The sequence below is a fragment of the Pempheris klunzingeri genome, chromosome 14, assembly GCF_042242105.1.
Source record: "Pempheris klunzingeri isolate RE-2024b chromosome 14, fPemKlu1.hap1, whole genome shotgun sequence".
Taxonomy (NCBI): Eukaryota; Metazoa; Chordata; class Actinopteri; order Acropomatiformes; family Pempheridae; genus Pempheris; species Pempheris klunzingeri.
The window spans coordinates 851044-869848 of record NC_092025.1 but is presented as its reverse complement, the minus strand read 5'-3'; the positions used below and the strand labels follow the sequence as shown (position 1 = coordinate 869848).

Here is an 18805-nt window from a genome sequence, read left to right as displayed (position 1 = left end):
CAAAAGCAGAAATCCAACAAGATTTACAACCTTATCGGTGCTGAAAAGCCGGGGTAGATTCTCCGGGAGTCTTTGTTTTTGTTGCAATTAACGTTGAGAAGAACTGACTGGCTGAGAACTCCGAGCTGGCATTAATGAGATGCTTATTACACACAATAATGATCAGGTCTGTCATGCTGGAAAGAAGCAAGTGAAGAATATTACATCTGTCTGGAGGGTTTGGAGCAATTTCCCTCTCCTGTGCTCTGAGATCATTGTCAGTGACTGCATCAAACCACTCGTTTTTCAGCTAGCTCTGTCCTGCCATCATGGAAACGTTCTTCTTCAGGCTCTGACAAAGAGGAAGAAACAACCAATTTGTTGTGGCGCATTAGATACTTATGTTCTGGCTATAAAATACTAGTTTAATATGCGGCTAAATAAGCAGCGTGCAAGACTGTGGAAGAGAAGATGAACTGTGTTTTGTAGATTGAATGCAGGCTTCGTGTGAAGCTTATGTCTGACATGTTAGGAGGAAGTGGTGCATCAGAGAGCTGCAGAGAGCGAAGAGAGAACAAGAGGGAGGGGAAATGATCGATCTTTCTAAACCAGCTACATGACTCCATCAAGGTTATATTGAGTCGCTGTTTACCTGCGGCTGCAGCCTGAGTTTGGGCTGAACCCTCCGATGAGTCTTTGCTCAAGGATTTATTGTTTGAACACGGACATTCGATAGGGAGGAACTAAGTGTTCCCCTGCAGACCTGAAAGGTCCAACACAAGCCAAACCTTCCGAGGACAAACGCCATTTCTGTTTTCATCATAGTGCTGTTTGCTGCTGTAGGACGGCCGTCTGGTCGTCCTAACCATGTCAGCAGCATGGCTCCAGGGGTTACAGTGGCGGTGATCCGCTGATCTTTCCTCTAGTGCTGCGAGCACATTGACATTTGTGGTTCAGAATAGAATATCTTGACAACTACTGGATGGCTTTCTGCAGTTTCCTACAGATATTCAATTCAATATTTCGCCTTATTCAGTGCTCGATATTTGCCAGTGGCAAAAAGTTTGGAAGTATGTTCATAGTTCCCAGATGATACACTGTAAAGATCTTTGTGAGGCCCTGACTTTTCCTTTGAGTGAAATGTTTCAACATCGATCGAATGGATTGCTATGAAATGTGCTACATCTACTTAAGCTGTGCCTCAGCTGTGCTTTGTGCTTAGTGCTAATGCCAACAGGCTAAACCACTGTAGACGTTAGCATACACCACTGGTGTTAACATGTAGCTCAAAGTACCCCGGTGCCTCACACAGCTGCAGGCATGGTTGTAGACTCGTGGTCTTGTTGAAGTTAAACAGACTTTTCCTCTTTTGATTTTTCTCGTTAGTTGGCGACAAGGTGCCTGCTGACATCAGAGTGACCTCTATAAAGTCCACCACCCTGCGAGTGGACCAGTCCATCCTCACAGGTAGTTCAACACTTTCACACATTACCCAGACAGTTTGCACCTTATGTTGCAGGAACTTAGACCTAAGGTTAGAAGTGTTCTATGATTGAACTCTCTGTGGTATTTTGATAATACTTTCTATCCCTTTAGGCTGTGACTGTAACTTTGTCCGTCACTGCAGAGACATTCCATTGTTGGTCTAATAATCACCTGTCGCACCCACCGATCTAATCCTGAACAATCTGTTCCTCAGGGGAGTCTGTGTCCATCATCAAACACACTGACCCTGTTCCTGACCCCAGAGCTGTCAACCAAGACAAGAAGAACATGTTGTTTTCTGTAAGAACATCCCCCTGCAGCTCGCAGTCATGTTTATCTTCATATCAGCATTTGAAGTCATTATCATTAAACACATAGTTACTGCAAATATCAGAAAGGTTGTCGCTGTTTATGATTTATTACTCAATTCATTTTTAATGATTTTATATGGTCCCACACTCTCCTCCTCTCTCTGTCTTCCTCAGGGCACGAACATTGCTGCAGGCCGAGCCATAGGTGTTGTCGTTGCTACCGGCGTCGCCACAGAGATCGGTAAGATCCGGAATCAGATGGCAGCTACGGAGCAAGAGAAGACGCCGCTGCAGCAGAAGCTGGACGAGTTCGGCCAGCAGCTTTCCAAGGTCATCTCCCTGATCTGCGTGGCTGTGTGGGTCATCAACATTGGCCACTTTGGAGACCCCGTCCACGGCGGTTCTTGGGTCCGAGGGGCTATCTATTACTTTAAGATCGCCGTGGCCCTGGCTGTGGCCGCCATCCCCGAGGGCCTGCCTGCCGTCATCACCACCTGCCTGGCCCTTGGCACGCGTCGCATGGCCAAGAAGAACGCTATAGTTCGCAGCCTGCCCTCAGTAGAGACCCTGGGCTGTACCTCTGTTATCTGCTCCGACAAGACGGGCACCCTCACCACCAACCAGATGTCCGTCTGCAGGGTAAGCGCTCTTGCTTGAGTGTGAGGAATGACTGCTGCTTGCACAGTTTAGCCGACAGACAAACATATTACTGCATTCTTTCCATTCCACAGCAGAAACCACATCTTAAGTGTTTAATTTCCACATCTTATCATTTGATTGACACTTTCCCTGAATTTCCTCTGAATAGGGTGTAAAAGAGGTGAATTCTACAAGGTTTGCTGTTCACTGCAGTTTACCCATCTTTTATTTTCCCCCTGTGGTTTTTTTCTTCTTTTCTTTTCACGCTAGTGGGGGTTAAAGAGGAATGGAAAATCCTTGCGATGTTGTAATGTTTACCTCTGTGTGGCATGTCTGAGATAGCTGCTGGTGGAGTAGTACAGGCTGGCATGACCCAGCAGCACCCACAGCGCCACAGTATCTCACCAGATTAGCTCACACATACCCAGAGAAGGTTTCCCAAATGTCACAGCGCCTGAACAAACACAGTACAGAGTTCCGTATCCTGAACTGTCCTGTAGGTTTCACTGAATAAATGGTCTATATATAATTAAGCTAGTCAACAAAGATCTTATCCTATTCACTATTGACTAATAGGCCTGTAGCCTCACCCTTTTCTGTGTGTGTGTGTGTGTGTGTCTGTCTGTGTGTGTGCGTGTGTCTGTCTGTGTGTGTGTGTCTGTCTGTGTGTGTGTCTGTCTGTGTGTGTGTGTGTGTGTGTGTGTGTGTGAATGCCAGCACTGCTGTTTGTCTTGGCTCCTGCTAAGGGCTCTAACTCTACACTCTCACACACACACACACACACACACATAATCTCAGTTAACACCTCTTGTCCTTACATCCTCCATCTCACCTCTCACCTCAGCTAATGAGCTCCGAGGTTCTGGCCCGTATGAGCAGGGCAGCACTAAAGCTTTCTTTCTTTCTAACAGAAACTCTGGTTGTCACACATTACGTTACTGAAAGGGACGTCATTACTACTAGAAGGTACCAGAATAGTCCATGCTTTGTAAAAATAACTTGGAGAAACTGGACTCTTGATAGAAGTTTACTGTAAAGTGACGTGCATAAATCAGTTCTGATGTGACTAGACAACAATGATGTGAGGCGACCCAAACTGCCTCTAGTAGAGAGCCGTCACCAACACCGGCGGTAGAAAAGAGCAGCAACATCATGATGTGCTAAGAGTGAATGTAAAGTCAGAGAAACTTCAACCAAAATAATTTACTTCTGTCAAATACTAATCTATGTCTTGTTTTCACCACCTGCACCAGCAATAAAACATTGTGTAAGCAACTTTGGAGGTGAAGATCATAATTATCTAACCAATTTAAGGTCCAAAAAAAGTCATTCATAAGAATAAATAATTACATAAGCTCCTGATTTCTACAGATGGTGATCCTAACACTCCAGACCAATAAAGACCTGTAGTCTAGGGTTTGTTGGCCCAGTGGTGTGGCTGAGTGTGATAGCCTGAGACACCTGTCAATCAACTGAAAACCACACCCGTAACTCTATGACCCTTAACCCTTTATCGGGCAAGGGACCATATTTGGTAAGTTAAGTGGGAGTTCAAAATGCCCCCCCTTACCTCACCATGAGGCAGTAGAACTACCAGAAGACAATCGGCAACAATCATACATGACAGACCAGCAAGAAACCATATATGGTGACTTCACTGACCCTGATTTTCACCATTAAGTAAACTCACAAAAGTAAAAAAGTCTTGTAATGACCACCAGTAATGGTCTAGGGTTGAAATTTAGAACTTCTAAGTATTTCAATGAGTGCCCTATGAAGGGTTAAAAGCAAGGCTCCGTGTGCATGTGTGCTGAGCAGCAGTACATTCTTAAAACCTGATAGGTGTAAGTGCTGAAGCTTGGTTTTCAACGTCATCTCGTTGTGATATTTGATGACTGAAGTCAATGCAGAAGCTGACTGACCGCATGTAGTGCTTTGGATGTGTTTGAATATGACTTCCTGTAGTGAGAAACAAATCATTTGACTTCTGTATGACCCTTTTTGTCTCTGTGTCTGCATGTTGTTTTCTTGCTGTTTCAAAATGGAGCTGGTGTCAGAGGACTGTGTACTTCCTGTATGGCAGACACTAGTTCTCGTGCCATAAAAACACCCTCCCCTCCCCTCCCCTCCCCTCGCCCCCCTTAAGATGACGTGCGGTACCTGTGTGATTAATGCGTAGCAGCAGGGAGTTCCCTCTAGCAGGAGGGAAATGGAGGAGTGATCTCACTGCAATCCTGAACCCCTCCCAGACAGAAAGAGAGCGAGGCAGGCTGACGCTGGTAAATATTGACCTTCTGCTTCCACCTAAACTCCCCGTCCTGCTGCTCTCAGCTCTCTGGTGGAAGACAAAGGGCCACGTACACACTCACAAATCAAACTTCCGCTTTGCAGGTTTTTTTCATCATCGTGCTTCCTGGAGATGGTAATTTTTGTGGTTGCTGCTCAACTCCTCTCTCCTTGTGTTTGCTGTCTGTTCTGCTCTGTATTGATGGTGTCTGTGCATCAAGGTTTAAGTGCCCTCATGAATGTTTGCCCAGGCTTATCCGTCTGTGCCTATTCTTAGACTGGTATCCAGCCAGTGGCTGCCCTGGGGTATCCCCATATCCGCAGGGTTTTCCCGGGATTCCCCTATGTATCCTGACACTGTACTTCCCTTTTCCCTTCTCACCCACACACACACACACACACACACACACACACACACACACACACACAAGGAGACTCACACATGCACACATAAAAAGGGTTACTCATCTTTCGTCCCCACACGAGCTCAGAGGAAGTGACTCGAAGAACGTAACGTGCTACTACCACTGAGTCACATGGATTACAATGTGCCTTGTTTCCTTGGAGACCACAGCAGATCACACAGTGAGAGAAAACTGACCACAGATGAAAATACAATCTGATGTTGTTCCGTTGGCTCTGCTTTTTGTGCTCTGTGTGTGCTTTTGTGTTATCGGTTCCCTTTGTGGTCATTGTTGACTTGTTGTAGAGCGGAGAAACAGAGAGTACCCAGACTGACAACCTTTGTCAAATTAAGAGTTGAAGCTCTTCAGGTTTCTTAGACATTACATCCCAAAATTAAATGAAAAGTGGATGAATAAAAATACTGTATGAGGAATAATGGGGTAGACCTGTGCTGTTTGGGCCCATGTTATCATTACTGGGTCCCTGTTTTCCTGATTAAGCTCAAATTTAACAATATGCACCATGGAAACATGACATCACCTGAAATAGCTCAACAGCTCTGATACTGTGTTAGAATACAGCCAAGCTGATCTAAATGAGATAAACAATAGCACTTGTTTACATGCATGCATCTCTTTCTGTGAAGACCTTGTGTGTACTGTAGGATCTCATGTCAGAATGGCGGACCCCGCCACTAATAATGAAAACTACTATTGTGTATAAATGGGTAATTACAGAATGTAAATCCATTTAATGGTTATTACAGACCAGAAGTCATGTAAAAACATAGTTTGAATCCATGAAAATCTTGTGGATTGTAACTTAAATCAAACATGATTTTTTTGCCAACAAGGTTTTCTCTTTTTTTTTCCAAACCACAAGTCCATTAAGTTTTTACAGTTGTACAGGAAGCTACAACTTCAATTCTCACTCTCAATATTACCTCTGTTTATTGGAGACGTCGACACTGTTGATGTCAAAAATTACACAAAATTACACATTGTCACCAAAGCTATAATCTCACAAAGGCTTTAATCATGATTCAGTAGAACAGTTATTTAAGCTGACTTCCATCGTGTCCAGACTAGACTACGTCAGCAGACTGAGTGTAGTAACCCTGCTGCCGTGGAGAGTGGTTAAGGAATAATTACTCCATTAAAAGGCTAAAACGTACCTTTTAGGCTCATTTGCTAGAGGGACAACAGCTACCTCTCATCTGAAGTTTGCCATCGATTTTGTGTTCCTTTTTAAATTGGTGAGTGCAGGTGAGTCAGCGACACGAACTCACACACACACACACACACACACACACACACACACTGAAGTTTAACCAAATAGCTTCTTCATTAATTCTTCAATCAGTCAGATGTAATGGAGTCTCAAACAGAGCTAAGCTAGGCCGTAAGGGTGTTTTCCCTCTGTGTGTGCCAAGTTATTTAAACAATCTGAATGTTAGTAAAGGACTGGAGGTCAAGGTCAGTCTGTAAGCCTACTGTAAATGTGTGTATGTCCTTCACATGAGGTGATGAGGTGCACAGAGAGGCCTTGGAGTGTGAGCGGTGGTGTATCTCATTCTTATGAACCACCAGCCACAACACCCCCTTCTTGTTTTTATCGATGTATTAGTATTACCAGTGCATCATGGACCGCCCCTTCCTGGGGGAATTTCAGGAGGAAGATTTGCCAACAAAGCAGCCAACAAAGCAAATCCTTGGACAGCTCTGGGACTCCAGCTCTTTCTCCTGCTTCCTCTGACTTTGTTCTTTGTTTTCCAGCAGTTGACTGGAGCGTGTAAGACAGTGTGAGTGACTGATGAAGCTTTACAGCAATGTATGTGAGCAGTGCAACTCCCAATGCTGCCTGCGTGTTTAGAAACACTAAAACATCAGGGGGAAGAGGCGATAACAAAGCTATCGCTGTACAAAGTGGTGGTCAGTCCTTCAGTTTGGGCAGGGGGGGGGTTTCTTGACCCTTTGTTGCAGTTTGGATCTCATCTCTCCGGTGACCCTAGCCTGCGGAGGACTTCCTGTTTACTTCCATTACTTGATTTCCATAATACTTTTCAACCTTGATATGTTTTTTTAGTTTTTTCTTACAGAGTCAAAACGTGAGGCAGGAAGAACTGTTCTTTTGTTAGCTGAATCTAATTCATTCCCTTTTTATTTAAAAGTCCCTTATTATACAAAATGCACTTTGCACACCCTGTCTCTTATGTTGACAGAGTGGTCACAGCAGTAGTCTGAATGTACTGTGGTCACTGCTCTGACGACATACAGGATCTACTCGATGTGCAGTGTTGACCTGTTAGCTAACTATACCTCCTCTTGTCTTTGTCTTTTCTCCTCTCCAGATGTTCATTGCAGACAAGGTGGAAGATTCAAACTGCGCCCTCCATGAGTTCTCTATAACTGGGTCTACATATGCCCCTGAGGGACAAATGTGAGTGTCACAGTTTAAAGAGGTATTATTTTTATTTGGCAAAGTCTGACCTCATTATGTGACACATATCTGAGTGCTTAAAGCATTTTATGCTGAACCTTCTTCCCCTTTTTCTGGTTTTGATCAAAGTCTGAGTAGTTTACTTCAAAACTAGATGTAGTCACGTGAAACTGGATGTGGTCTGAGGTCCAAGATTGGTTACATCAGTACTAATGATTCCCAAAAAACGTTTTCAGGCTGTGGTATATGTGTTGCTATGGCAATTTGTGCGCTAACCAGGGGAACAGTTTGTAGTCCTGGGTGCTTCTGCCACATATTTTTATGTGTGCATATCACTTCAAGAAAAATACAGTCATAGTAACTATCACGTAAAATCACAACAGCATCTACCTTCAGCCGCACCGTATTCCGATTGCATTACATAGCCTCTTGGTGATAAGAGTGTTGTGAAACTGTGCAGATAAACTGAACAAAGGGTTTTAGTCGAGGGGTGATTCTTAGCTCTGCCGGATCAGAATATATATTTTCTTATCTTGGTAAATACGCATTTGTGGAGGACTGTAGGTAGGTGGCTAGTCATTAGGAAGGAGGGGGGCTCTGCTGTTCATTTTGTACACATGCTGTTTATTTTGCTGTTTGGTGAGTACAGCATTGTGACTCTGCATGAACCTGTCGATTTCATAACAGCAGAGTGTGGGTTATTGTGTGGGAGCTTCGCTAGCAACGGCTGCAGTCTCTACTGGGAAGGGATCCATGGTTGTCATGCAATCGGCACTGCTTGTCAGGAACACACACACACACACACACACACACACACACACACACACACACTGTTTACTACTGTACAACCATTGTTTCTTCGGTCAACTTTAGAATGCTAAACAACTGAATATCTTCCCCTCTAATAAATATTAATGAAGTTACCGTGTCTGAAGTGTAGCGAACTGTGAACTGTGTTTCCCTTGTATCTTGTCATTTTGAGTGAAGGTGTGTGTTTGTGTGTGTGTGTGTGTGTGTGTGTTCCTTCCAGACTGAAAGGAGACAGGCCCGTCCAGTGTGGAGACTATGATGGACTTCTGGAGTTGGCCACTGTGTGCTCTATGTGCAATGACTCTTCACTGGACTACAATGAGGTCATTAACACACACATGCAAAGTTCAATTCAATTTTTCAATTCAATTTCTTTGTATAGCCCAATATCACAACAGAGTGTCTCACAGTGCTTTACAAAGTTCACTGAAATAAACAAGTGTAAGCGAACAAACAATCTAATAAAGAGTCCAGCAGGTAAAGCCATCTGTAGCCCATACAGCGTTGTGCAGGGTCACTTTCTTTGCAAATGTCTTCATGCACTGGCAGTACGTATATACACACTGCAATGACTCCATAAAAGGTAAAACTGCAACACACACTACAGAAAGCTTTCTTTTCTTCTTCAGCCGAGCTAATTTTACTCTGATACATGATCTTTTTCTCTGGTTTGGATTGTTTTTCTCACCTCTTCGTCATCACCATGGTATCTTGGTAACCATGCTGAGGAGAGAGGCCAGGGACAAGTCACTTCTCAGCTCCCATGTATCCTCCCAGGCTATCTCTTTCTGTTTTGCGTAAATTGTCGTTTTGCCACCAATTTAGTACATTTTTGAATAAAGAGCCTGAGCGTGAGATCAAAGTGTGCTAAAGCAGGAAAGAAAGGGAGCCAGGAGGGCCGAGTGCTGGAGGAGAGCGAGGTGTTTTATTGCCATTTATGCCCGGTCACACAAACAAATGATGTGTGGTACGCCATTACTGCCTCATCTCACCTACTCCTCATCTCAGCTGGCAATGGCACACACTTGAAAGCACTTTTAATCTATGACTCAGTGTTCGCGGAGGCAGAGGTGAATGACCTACACACTTGCTCAGGAGTCATGCTTGTGAAGAGGGTCCTTCATATCGAACAATGCAGACAGTGTACGGGTGCAAGGCTGTTTTCAGCATCACATCTAAAATGTGTCATTAGTGAATGAGTCTGAATTAAATGACTCCGTCACTGATACAGTAACACTTATCGGCTTCTGTAAAATACTTTTCAAACCCAAGAAGCAGCTCAGCAGCATGTGCTAATGTATTCCTGTTCTCTCATAGGCCAAAGGGGTTTATGAGAAGGTGGGTGAAGCCACAGAGACGGCTCTCACCACCTTGGTGGAGAAGATGAATGTCTTCAAGACTGACCTGTCTGGACTCAGCAAGGTGGAACGTGCCGGTACCTGCAACTCGGTAAGCGATGAGTGATTTGGATGTGCCTGTAGTGTGATGTTTGGACTGGTTTTACACACCAAAGTCTGTTTCCAGATGGCAGGGAGAGAGAACTAGTGCTGCTAGCAATACACAACCACATCTCCTAACCCAACTGTCGATGGCCGAGTTGCATCATGGGTAATGTAGGTTCTTTGTAAGATTTTGACAGAGAAGGAGGATGTGTGCAACATCGTAGGGGATGACGCAACACCTTCAGTGACAGTTTTATCCACACTCAACAGGTCAGGGATCACTTATGAAGGATTATTTATTAAATCACAAGGTTGCTGACAGAAACATGTTTGACTTTGTGATTGTTTGACTTAAAAATGTCTCCCAGGAGAATATTTGAACTGTAATTTGAAACAGCTGTTAAGGCAGGAGGCCCGCCTGCTGCATTACTTTGAATTTTGATCAATTTTTCACCAAGCTCACTGCAGCTTCTCACAAATGAAATGCTTGATCTCCTTTAAGAAGTCAGACCTGTGCATGAGAGTGTGTCCTGGTGTCTGAACACACAAGCAGCTGCTGTTGCTGTTTCCGTGCTGAGGGACATGTCATCCAACTGTGTCAGAGTGAGGCACATCCAAGACTTTTCTCTCCACTGTAGATTAAGGTCACTAAAATCCCTGTTGGTCTCGCTTCCAAGAAGAACACAGCATGTGAGTGACAAAGGCTTTAGAGTCTCATATTAGCTGAGCCTTGTAGTGACAGAAGGGCAGAGAGGCAGAAGTCTGAATGTTTTCTGGTTGTAATTCAGACCCCTGAATCAGCCCGGTGCACCTAACTGATAAATACTGAACAATAAAATGCACCATCGGCAAATTTGAAATGAGTAATTTTTAATGAGATGAACTTAACTTTTCCAAATCTCTGTGGGCGTACTCAGCTAGAAGACAGAAGGAAGAGGGAGGGGGGATAATTTCCCAGCATGCCACGTCAGGACAAACTCCTGTTGCTCTCCCTGTTTGATAGAGAGGAGAAGTTTGTCTCATCTCGTCCGTCAGATCTTTGAAGTGCCCAGTGTGTACATGACAGTCATCTGGCCGGACAGAGAGCACGATCAGTGCTGACCTTTCAGGCATTCATCTGTTCTGGGATCAGTACAGACTCTGAACTAGAGGGACACCTACTGGTAAAAGGAGACCTGACAACAGCTGATATCACAGCATGTAAGGATCACAGATGTGTTCTACAGTAACGCTCAGGTATTGTGGCCTACTGTGGTTTTCTGTATTCTACCAGTTGTTAACCACCCAGACCCAGTTCCACATTATTATCATGTGCTGTTGTACACAGACATCTGAGGCAGACATACAGACAAGGTGGATGAGCGCTTGGCCTGAAGCATCATCCGTCAGCTGTCAGTGGTTCAGCCCAACCTCTCAGTCACCCGCCAGCTGACAGCTGCCCACGAATACCGTACTCAGCTCAGCTCTTCCTTTTAATCTCGTCTGCCTCTTCTCCTTCTCGTTCTTCTCCTCTGACACGTCTGCTCATTTCTCCCTCTTTTCCATCCGTCAGGTGATCAGGCAGTTGATGAAAAAGGAGTTCACCCTGGAGTTCTCGCGTGACCGCAAGTCCATGTCTGTCTACTGCACCCCAGTCAAGCCGGGCTCCCAGAGCAAGATGTTTATCAAGGCATGCATGAATAATTCAATGCCCAATACACAGATAGATGTACTTTTCCTCAGTTCCATTCAGTTGCCTTGATTGCTTCGTGTTCCTTAATTAAATCAATTAAATTCTTCCTCACAGGGTGCTCCAGAGAGTGTGATTGAGCGCTGTCAGTACCTGCGGGTGGGAACAGGGAAGGTGACACTGACACCGGCCTTGCGAGACCAGCTGATGTCTAAGATCAGGGACTGGGGGACAGGCAGGGACACCCTACGCTGCCTGGCGCTGGCCACTCATGACACTCCGCCACGCAAAGAGGAAATGGACCTGGAGAATGCCAGCAAGTTTGCGCAGTATGAGGTACAACAGAGGGCTGTGGTAACATGGGACGTTTAGCTTAGGAGTACATGTTGTTCACATAGGCTCCTCCTTTTTTAAACAGTTTGGGGAAATATGTTTGTTTGCTTTCCTGCCAAATGTTAAATGAGAAGTTCGAAACCTGCTTCTGTCCAAGGGTAAAAAAAAAAAATGAATTACAAGATCAATAATGATATTAGATCTTTAAATATGTTTAAATAGATATATCCCAAGCAGATATTAGATATTTAGAAATGAAGGTCATTTTCATATGGAGACACGTGGAGTGAAGCACACAACTTACTGGTGAACGGGAATCTTTAGGTTTCGGCTTTACTTCGGCTCTGTAATGCATCACATTAGTGAGTTTAGGAGTTCTGGTGGGCAGATGTCCTTTTACCATAGAGCCTGCTGCTTTCCTCTGCCTCCAGTCTAAGCTAAGCTAGCTGTCCCCTGGCAGTGGTGTCATATTCAACAAACCGATATTAGAGCTGTATCAGTCTTCTCATCTAATATTAAACAAGAAAGCAAAGAAGTGTATTTTCCAAAATGTCACTAGTGCTTTGATGTTGTTGTCTGTGCTGCTCTTTCTCTTTTCCTTAGACTGCAGTCCTGATTAAATCTTTATCTACTTAAAGCAGACGGCTTCTACGCTCAGATCTGGATCGATTCCCTTTGTTGCATATAAAAGTCTGTTTGATGTTTTCAGCAGCAGTACAAATGAAAAGAGGTGAATTCCATTTTAAATCTCCTCTCTCTGTCTTCTTTGTCTCTGCTTTCCTTCAGTTGGGTCTCACGTTTGTTGGCTGTGTGGGCATGCTGGACCCACCCAGGAAGGAGGTGATCGGCTCAGTGAAACTGTGCAACGAGGCCGGCATACGTGTCATCATGATCACCGGAGACAACAAGGGCACAGCTGTGGCCATCTGCAGGCGAATCGGCATCTTCGGCGAGGAAGAGGACGTGACAGGAAAGGCGTACACGGGCCGCGAGTTTGACGATCTCCCACCGGAGGCCCAGAGGGAAGCGGTCAAACGGGCGCGGTGCTTCGCCCGAGTCGAGCCGGCTCACAAGTCAAAGATCGTTGGATACTTGCAGTCTTTCGATGAGATTACGGCCATGGTGAGGAGGAGGGATGACTCGTGCTCTCCTACTGCTTCTTCTTCCTGCCCTACACTGGCACCCACCCACCCCCTTCAACCTTTACTGTCTGCCCTGCTTCCTACAAACACACACACTGTATATTTCATTTGTCACATATTTCTTTGTGCCTGTCACAAGGGGGAAAAAATGCATTTTCTCCCTCCTTCAGCTGTGCGAAATGTGAGTGACTTGTGGAGAATGCATGAGGAGAGGTCAGTGAGGCGTGACATGTTTCAGGTCTCTGTGAGGCTGCTCTCTCAGACACTGCTATCAAAAGCTGTCATCTGCAGCTCGCTCCGCCGCTTCCTATCTGACGTGCGTCTCAGAAGAGGGGTTGATCCGAGGGGAAGATGGCAGGGTGGGAGACAACAATATCACCATTTGGCTGTCAGACTAACTCCACCATCACAGCAGTCTAAAGCCGCTTTAGGTCCCGCCGTGACACATTAATATATCCCACTTGCTCAGCTACGGCTTAATCCTGTCTGGATCTGAAACGATAACGAGACTTTGCATAATGAGACGACGGTTTGTTTTCAATCATCGTTAGTTTGTTAGAACCGTCTCTGTCTTGAGAATAATCTCCCCTAAAATATAACGTGGGCTCATTATTTTAAGAATAAACAAGTTTAGACAAACATGTCACATTTAATACTCCACACTACGCTGGTCTGTGTGTGTCAACAAACTTATTTCAATTTCTCTTCTTCAAAGAGGTTTATGCAGCTTTTGGCTTTGAAACTAAGTCTTTAATTCTCTTTACCATCAATGTTGCAGCCCTAGAAAATGACCCTAAATGAAACAATGGGTCTTATGTGTAAGTGTTTTGGAATCAGAATACGTTCTGCAGCTCAGCTTTTCAGGTGCATTCATGACACGAGCATCGTTTGTCATTACAGACAGGAGACGGTGTGAACGATGCCCCGGCCCTGAAGAAAGCAGAGATTGGCATCGCCATGGGCTCCGGCACAGCGGTGGCCAAGTCGGCGTCTGAGATGGTGCTGTCTGATGATAACTTCTCCACCATCGTGGCTGCCGTGGAGGAGGGCCGAGCCATCTACAACAACATGAAGCAGTTCATCAGATACCTCATCTCCTCCAACGTGGGCGAAGTCGTCTGGTGAGGAACGCACACGCGCTCTGGTAGATCCACCGTGTGGGACCGCCGGCTCATGTTTGTGTGTCGTCTCACTGTGCGTTTGCAGCATCTTCCTGACGGCCATCCTGGGTCTCCCCGAGGCTTTGATTCCAGTCCAGCTGCTGTGGGTTAATCTGGTGACTGACGGCCTGCCCGCCACCGCCCTGGGCTTTAACCCCCCAGACCTGGACATCATGGACAAACCTCCCCGCAACCCTAAGGAGCCTCTCATCTCTGGCTGGCTCTTCTTCAGATATCTGGCAATTGGAGGTGCATTAATCTGAGCTGGACAAACTTCCCTGAATCAATGTGTGATTATGTCAAGAGCTTCCAGCAGGGGGGTTGAACAAAAGTTCCTAAATTGTTGTGATAGCTTTTATTACACACCTCATGCTGATAGACACCTGATCACATGTCTCAAAACGGCCTCATGAAGAAACACATTGTTTGTCCATAGCCTAGAATCTTTAAACTTTCTTAGCTGACGAACGTCATCAGCCAGCACCAGCCGTACACGTTATGTCTCCGACTGTTTCTCCTGTAGGATACGTGGGTCTTGGAACAGTGGGTGCTGCCACATGGTGGTACCTGTTTGATGAAGACGGCCCACAAGTGTCTTTCTATCAGCTGGTAAGTGGCTAAACAGTCCTCTTTTCTTTTCTGCGGCACAGTCCTGCTATTTCTTTTGGTTTCTTCAAATATTTTGACACGTTGCCTCTCCCAGCCTTCTTTACATTCCCTGCTGTCAGACACAGTAATGGTTAGTGATCCCAGCAGTGCACAGAAATAGAAAGTGCAGTGAGACCCATGTGGTTTGATAGCACACAGGGTGGGAACAAGGCCAAGGTTCTGCAGCTGTTCCCCCATCAGATCTGAGCTCCATCAAACCAGGTCGCAGAGGTTCTGGTGACATCCTGCTGACACACACTCACACACACACACACACACACACACACACACACACACACTAACGCCTGTCTATCTCTTTCTACAGAGACACTTCATGCAGTGTACTGAGGACAACCCCATGTTCCGGGGCATAGACTGTGAGGTGTTTGAGTCCCGCTATCCCACAACCATGGCCCTGTCTGTGCTGGTCACTATCGAAATGTTCAACGCGCTCAACAGGTCAGTGGTCTTCTGCTGTGATGTCGGAGCGAACACTCCGTAAATGTCACGGCTGTCTGATATTTATTAAAAAGAAGACACTGTCATCCAGCAAGAGAGCGGCTCCTCTGAGGAAGAATTACACAACACGGTCTCCATGACACATCCATCACAAACATCTGCTGTTGGAGCTGTTCAAGGACAAGGAGCATTGCTGTTTATAACGGCCACATATTTTAGAATCTGCGTTCGGTGACTGTGGCAAAGAAGTCTAACCTCGCCACACATCTTAAGAAATGGAATAATGGTTATTTGGGGAGGCAGAAAATAAAAGGAACAGTGGTATGAAGGGAAAACTCCCCGTGTTTTTGCCAGGATTGCTCATGGAGCAAGTCTGTCAGTAGCTCCCTACTGAAACAAACGCTAATGTCTCATCCAGGAAAGAATCTGAGACAGGAAAGGCTCAAATAAAGAGCTGCCCGACAAATGAAAATGTTACCCCAAGAGAGGGGACACATGTCTATATGGCTGCTATCACCCGTACAAGACTTTATGACACATACAGTGTTCTAGTTAAATATCAGCTTATTTCTGTAATGGTCATGTAGCTGTAACGAGACTAATAGAAGTTTAAAGTCAGTGAGCTGATGAGAATCTTTCTTGTTTGATCTTTGCAGCATGATAGAATGATAATTCCATGTTAATCCCTAATGTCATTTTGAGCAGCTAAATCTTTTGAAACTTCTCCCCTCCAGCTTGTCTGAGAACCAGTCCTTGGTCAGAATGCCTCCTTGGGTCAATATCTGGCTGCTGGGAGCCATCATCCTCTCCCTCTCCCTCCACTTCTTAATCCTCTATGTTGAGCCTCTGCCGGTGAGTGCTCATCTATGGGACACTTGTGGAATCAAATGATCTTTTTCCTTTTGGCCTGAGTGTTGTTTCTAATGGCAGACAAACGTATCCTGAGAGCTCTTCCCCCTTAAGGAAACATATGCAAATGAGCAAAACACGACCAAATGACAAAAACATCTCAACTAAATGGACAACACATGTGTAGCATCCTGTGCTTTCTGTATCTGGTTGTGTTTTGCTTCCCTGCATGGCGTCTACTGCGGCTCTGTCTAACATCTGATGCACTTTTAGAGGAGAGTCTCTGACTGTCTGATTTCCTCTGCCCTTCAGTTGATCTTCCAGGTGACCCCTCTGCACTGGTCCCAGTGGATCGTGGTCCTGAAGATTTCCATCCCAGTCATCCTCCTGGATGAGGCACTGAAATATATGTCCAGGAACCATCTAGAAGGTATGTGGAGCCTTTTTTAAAAAATATTTTAGGTTGAGCTCTATTCGATTGAGGGGTTGTGCTAACAAGTCTCTTCTGCTCTTTTTTTTCCTCCTGCATTCCTAATCCAGCCTAAATTCTTTTTATCTCACCTTCTATGAAAAGGTACTCTATTTCCACCCTCTTCATGCCTCCCTCTCTCTCCAGACTGATCGCATTAGATGCTATGTATACTAAATCGGTGTGTTTTTTTGATCCCGGACAGGTGATGAGGAGAAGAAATATCGGAGGAGATGGCAGCTGAACTAAGACCTCTCCCTCAACACACTCACACACTTAGACACACGCCTACCCTCTTCCCTTTATGAGCTAGGAACCTTTTCTCTCCCCTGTCCTCATTCCCCACTCCTGCATGTCCGACAAACCACCACTAGAAATGAGCAGGGCTTGCATGAGAATGAGTGTGCAAGAAAGGGAGCATGCGTGTTCCTGCGGGCATGGCTTTGTACGAGTGTGTGAGTAAATGAGCTGAGCACTGTGTGTGTGTGTGTGTGTGTGTGTGTGTGTGTGTGCGTGTGTGTGTGCGTGAACAGGCAGATGCAGGCCTGTCTTTATAATTGCGAGAGCGAGAAACAACTGCAGAAAAAAAGAGAGATAAAACTGCCCAGGGCTCAGCTTTTTAAAGATTTCTGCTCGTTGTTTTTTTTTTGACTGTACAATACAAACTTAGTGGTACAGTAACTGGACTTTGGGGAGGGAAGGAGAGGGAGGACAGGGGAACGAACACACAACACTGGGTGGGAGGGGAGGGGAGGGGAGGGGAGGGGAGGGGGGGTGACACTAGCACGGAGACCAAAAGCGAGATGGAGAGGCCTGCCGTGGAGAGGAGGCTGGTGTACACGCCGGCGAAAGAGGAGCATCAGCAAGAATGTGGAAGGTGAAAGCAGGCGGATCTGGAGGCGGCATGTAGAGAGCCATCGTACCTGCATGTGTCCACAAAAACATTATCTGGAGGTACTGCCCAGGCTCCTGCCTCCCACACTACTGGCACTGAATTCCAGCCAGCTCTGCAGGAGCACGGCCTCATCAGCACAACACAATTGTATCTCTGGCCAGTTTGTCACAGCGCTGCTCCTTCATCGCTCTTCGTCCTCTCTCTCACCACATACAGAGTCTAACCCCTGTAGATCACGCTTCGTGCAGACCTTCTCTCCTTTTGCCTGCCTTGCTCTCCCTCTCTCTCCCCCTGTGTCTCTCTCTCTGTCTCTCTGTCTCTCTCTCTCGCTCTCTGTTGAGGAGGCAGCTGTGGGCCCGGGGTCGAGGCCTTATCGGGCTCTCAAGTTGGGGCGTGGAGATGTCGCTCCACCTAAAGGTGTGAATAGCTTTACGCTGCTTGGCCGCTTCCTTCGGGGCTCTTAATTTGAGGAGCTGAGGTCAGCTCACAGACAAAAGAATAGAATAACGTACAGAAATCAAAATGTCAAACAGCAACCAAACCAGCATATCAGTAGAGTAGTTGTCAGCTGGTCCACCCAGCTGGTCCTGTTAAGCCTCACGTTAGTGTCCATCTGCTGCGCTGCCATTGGAGTTTTAGCTGTTTTAATATCTAAATTTAAACGTAGATCTCAACAACAGGACGAAGCTCCATGACTGCTTGTGCAGAATAATTGTCTTGGAGCATCGTGTTGTTGATCTGCCTTTAATGTCTTCAGTTATTTCTAACCCTGCATCAGTGCATGTGTGCGTGTAGCCTTACTTAAACCCATTTGTTTCAGGCTCGTCAGTCATTGAATCGATGTAGTTAAAGTAAGTTAAGGAATGGCACCTACACTGCTTGATTGTCTGAGTCTCTCTTGCTCATGTATCATTTATATATTAAGTACATGTAACATCCATGCCTTATACAGCCCACTGCACTCCACATTGAATATGTGGTTGAAATGAATGTGTTTCTGCTAGCCTTTAATTACCCTTTTACCCCCCCCCTCCAGCGCTCTCACTCACGCCTGCCCTAACAGCGGTGTTCATTCTGATCACTCGAGGTCTTAAGTACTCTGAATGTCCACCCGGTCTGAGGCATGTTTGATAGGAAACCCTTTTTGCTGTGCTTTGGTGCGCTGCCCCCCCCCCCTCAGCTCCTCCTGCTCTCTCAGTGCTTCAGCGTTTCACTTGGGTATTGTTTTCTAATGACTAAATAGTAATGTATTTGACTGAATGAACCCACAGGGTTTGGATTGTGTCTTTAAGTCTTCATCGTGGGTTGTGTGTTGGCCCTGGTGTCTGTGGACGGGGTCAGTGGTGTGTTTGGTCTCTTGTTGGGACAGAGGAGAGTGTACGCAT

General features: G+C 45.7%; 1 protein-coding gene across 1 annotated transcript in view; it reads left to right on the top strand.

The window, feature by feature from the left end:
- Nucleotides 1–17151, top strand: part of atp2a3 (ATPase sarcoplasmic/endoplasmic reticulum Ca2+ transporting 3) — a 37499-nt gene extending 20348 nt beyond the window's left edge. The window contains exons 6-21 of the mRNA XM_070843193.1: nt 1366–1446; nt 1679–1764; nt 1950–2414; nt 7456–7544; nt 8575–8677; nt 9672–9803; nt 11349–11465; nt 11583–11801; nt 12585–12920; nt 13841–14061; nt 14147–14349; nt 14624–14709; nt 15074–15207; nt 15942–16059; nt 16369–16486; nt 16731–17151. Coding sequence (XP_070699294.1) covers nt 1366–1446; nt 1679–1764; nt 1950–2414; nt 7456–7544; nt 8575–8677; nt 9672–9803; nt 11349–11465; nt 11583–11801; nt 12585–12920; nt 13841–14061; nt 14147–14349; nt 14624–14709; nt 15074–15207; nt 15942–16059; nt 16369–16486; nt 16731–16774 — 2552 coding nt within the window. The 3' untranslated portion in view covers nt 16775–17151. The remainder of the gene's footprint in view (nt 1–1365; nt 1447–1678; nt 1765–1949; nt 2415–7455; nt 7545–8574; nt 8678–9671; nt 9804–11348; nt 11466–11582; nt 11802–12584; nt 12921–13840; nt 14062–14146; nt 14350–14623; nt 14710–15073; nt 15208–15941; nt 16060–16368; nt 16487–16730) is intronic.
- The last annotated feature ends 1654 nt before the right edge of the window (nt 17152–18805 follow it).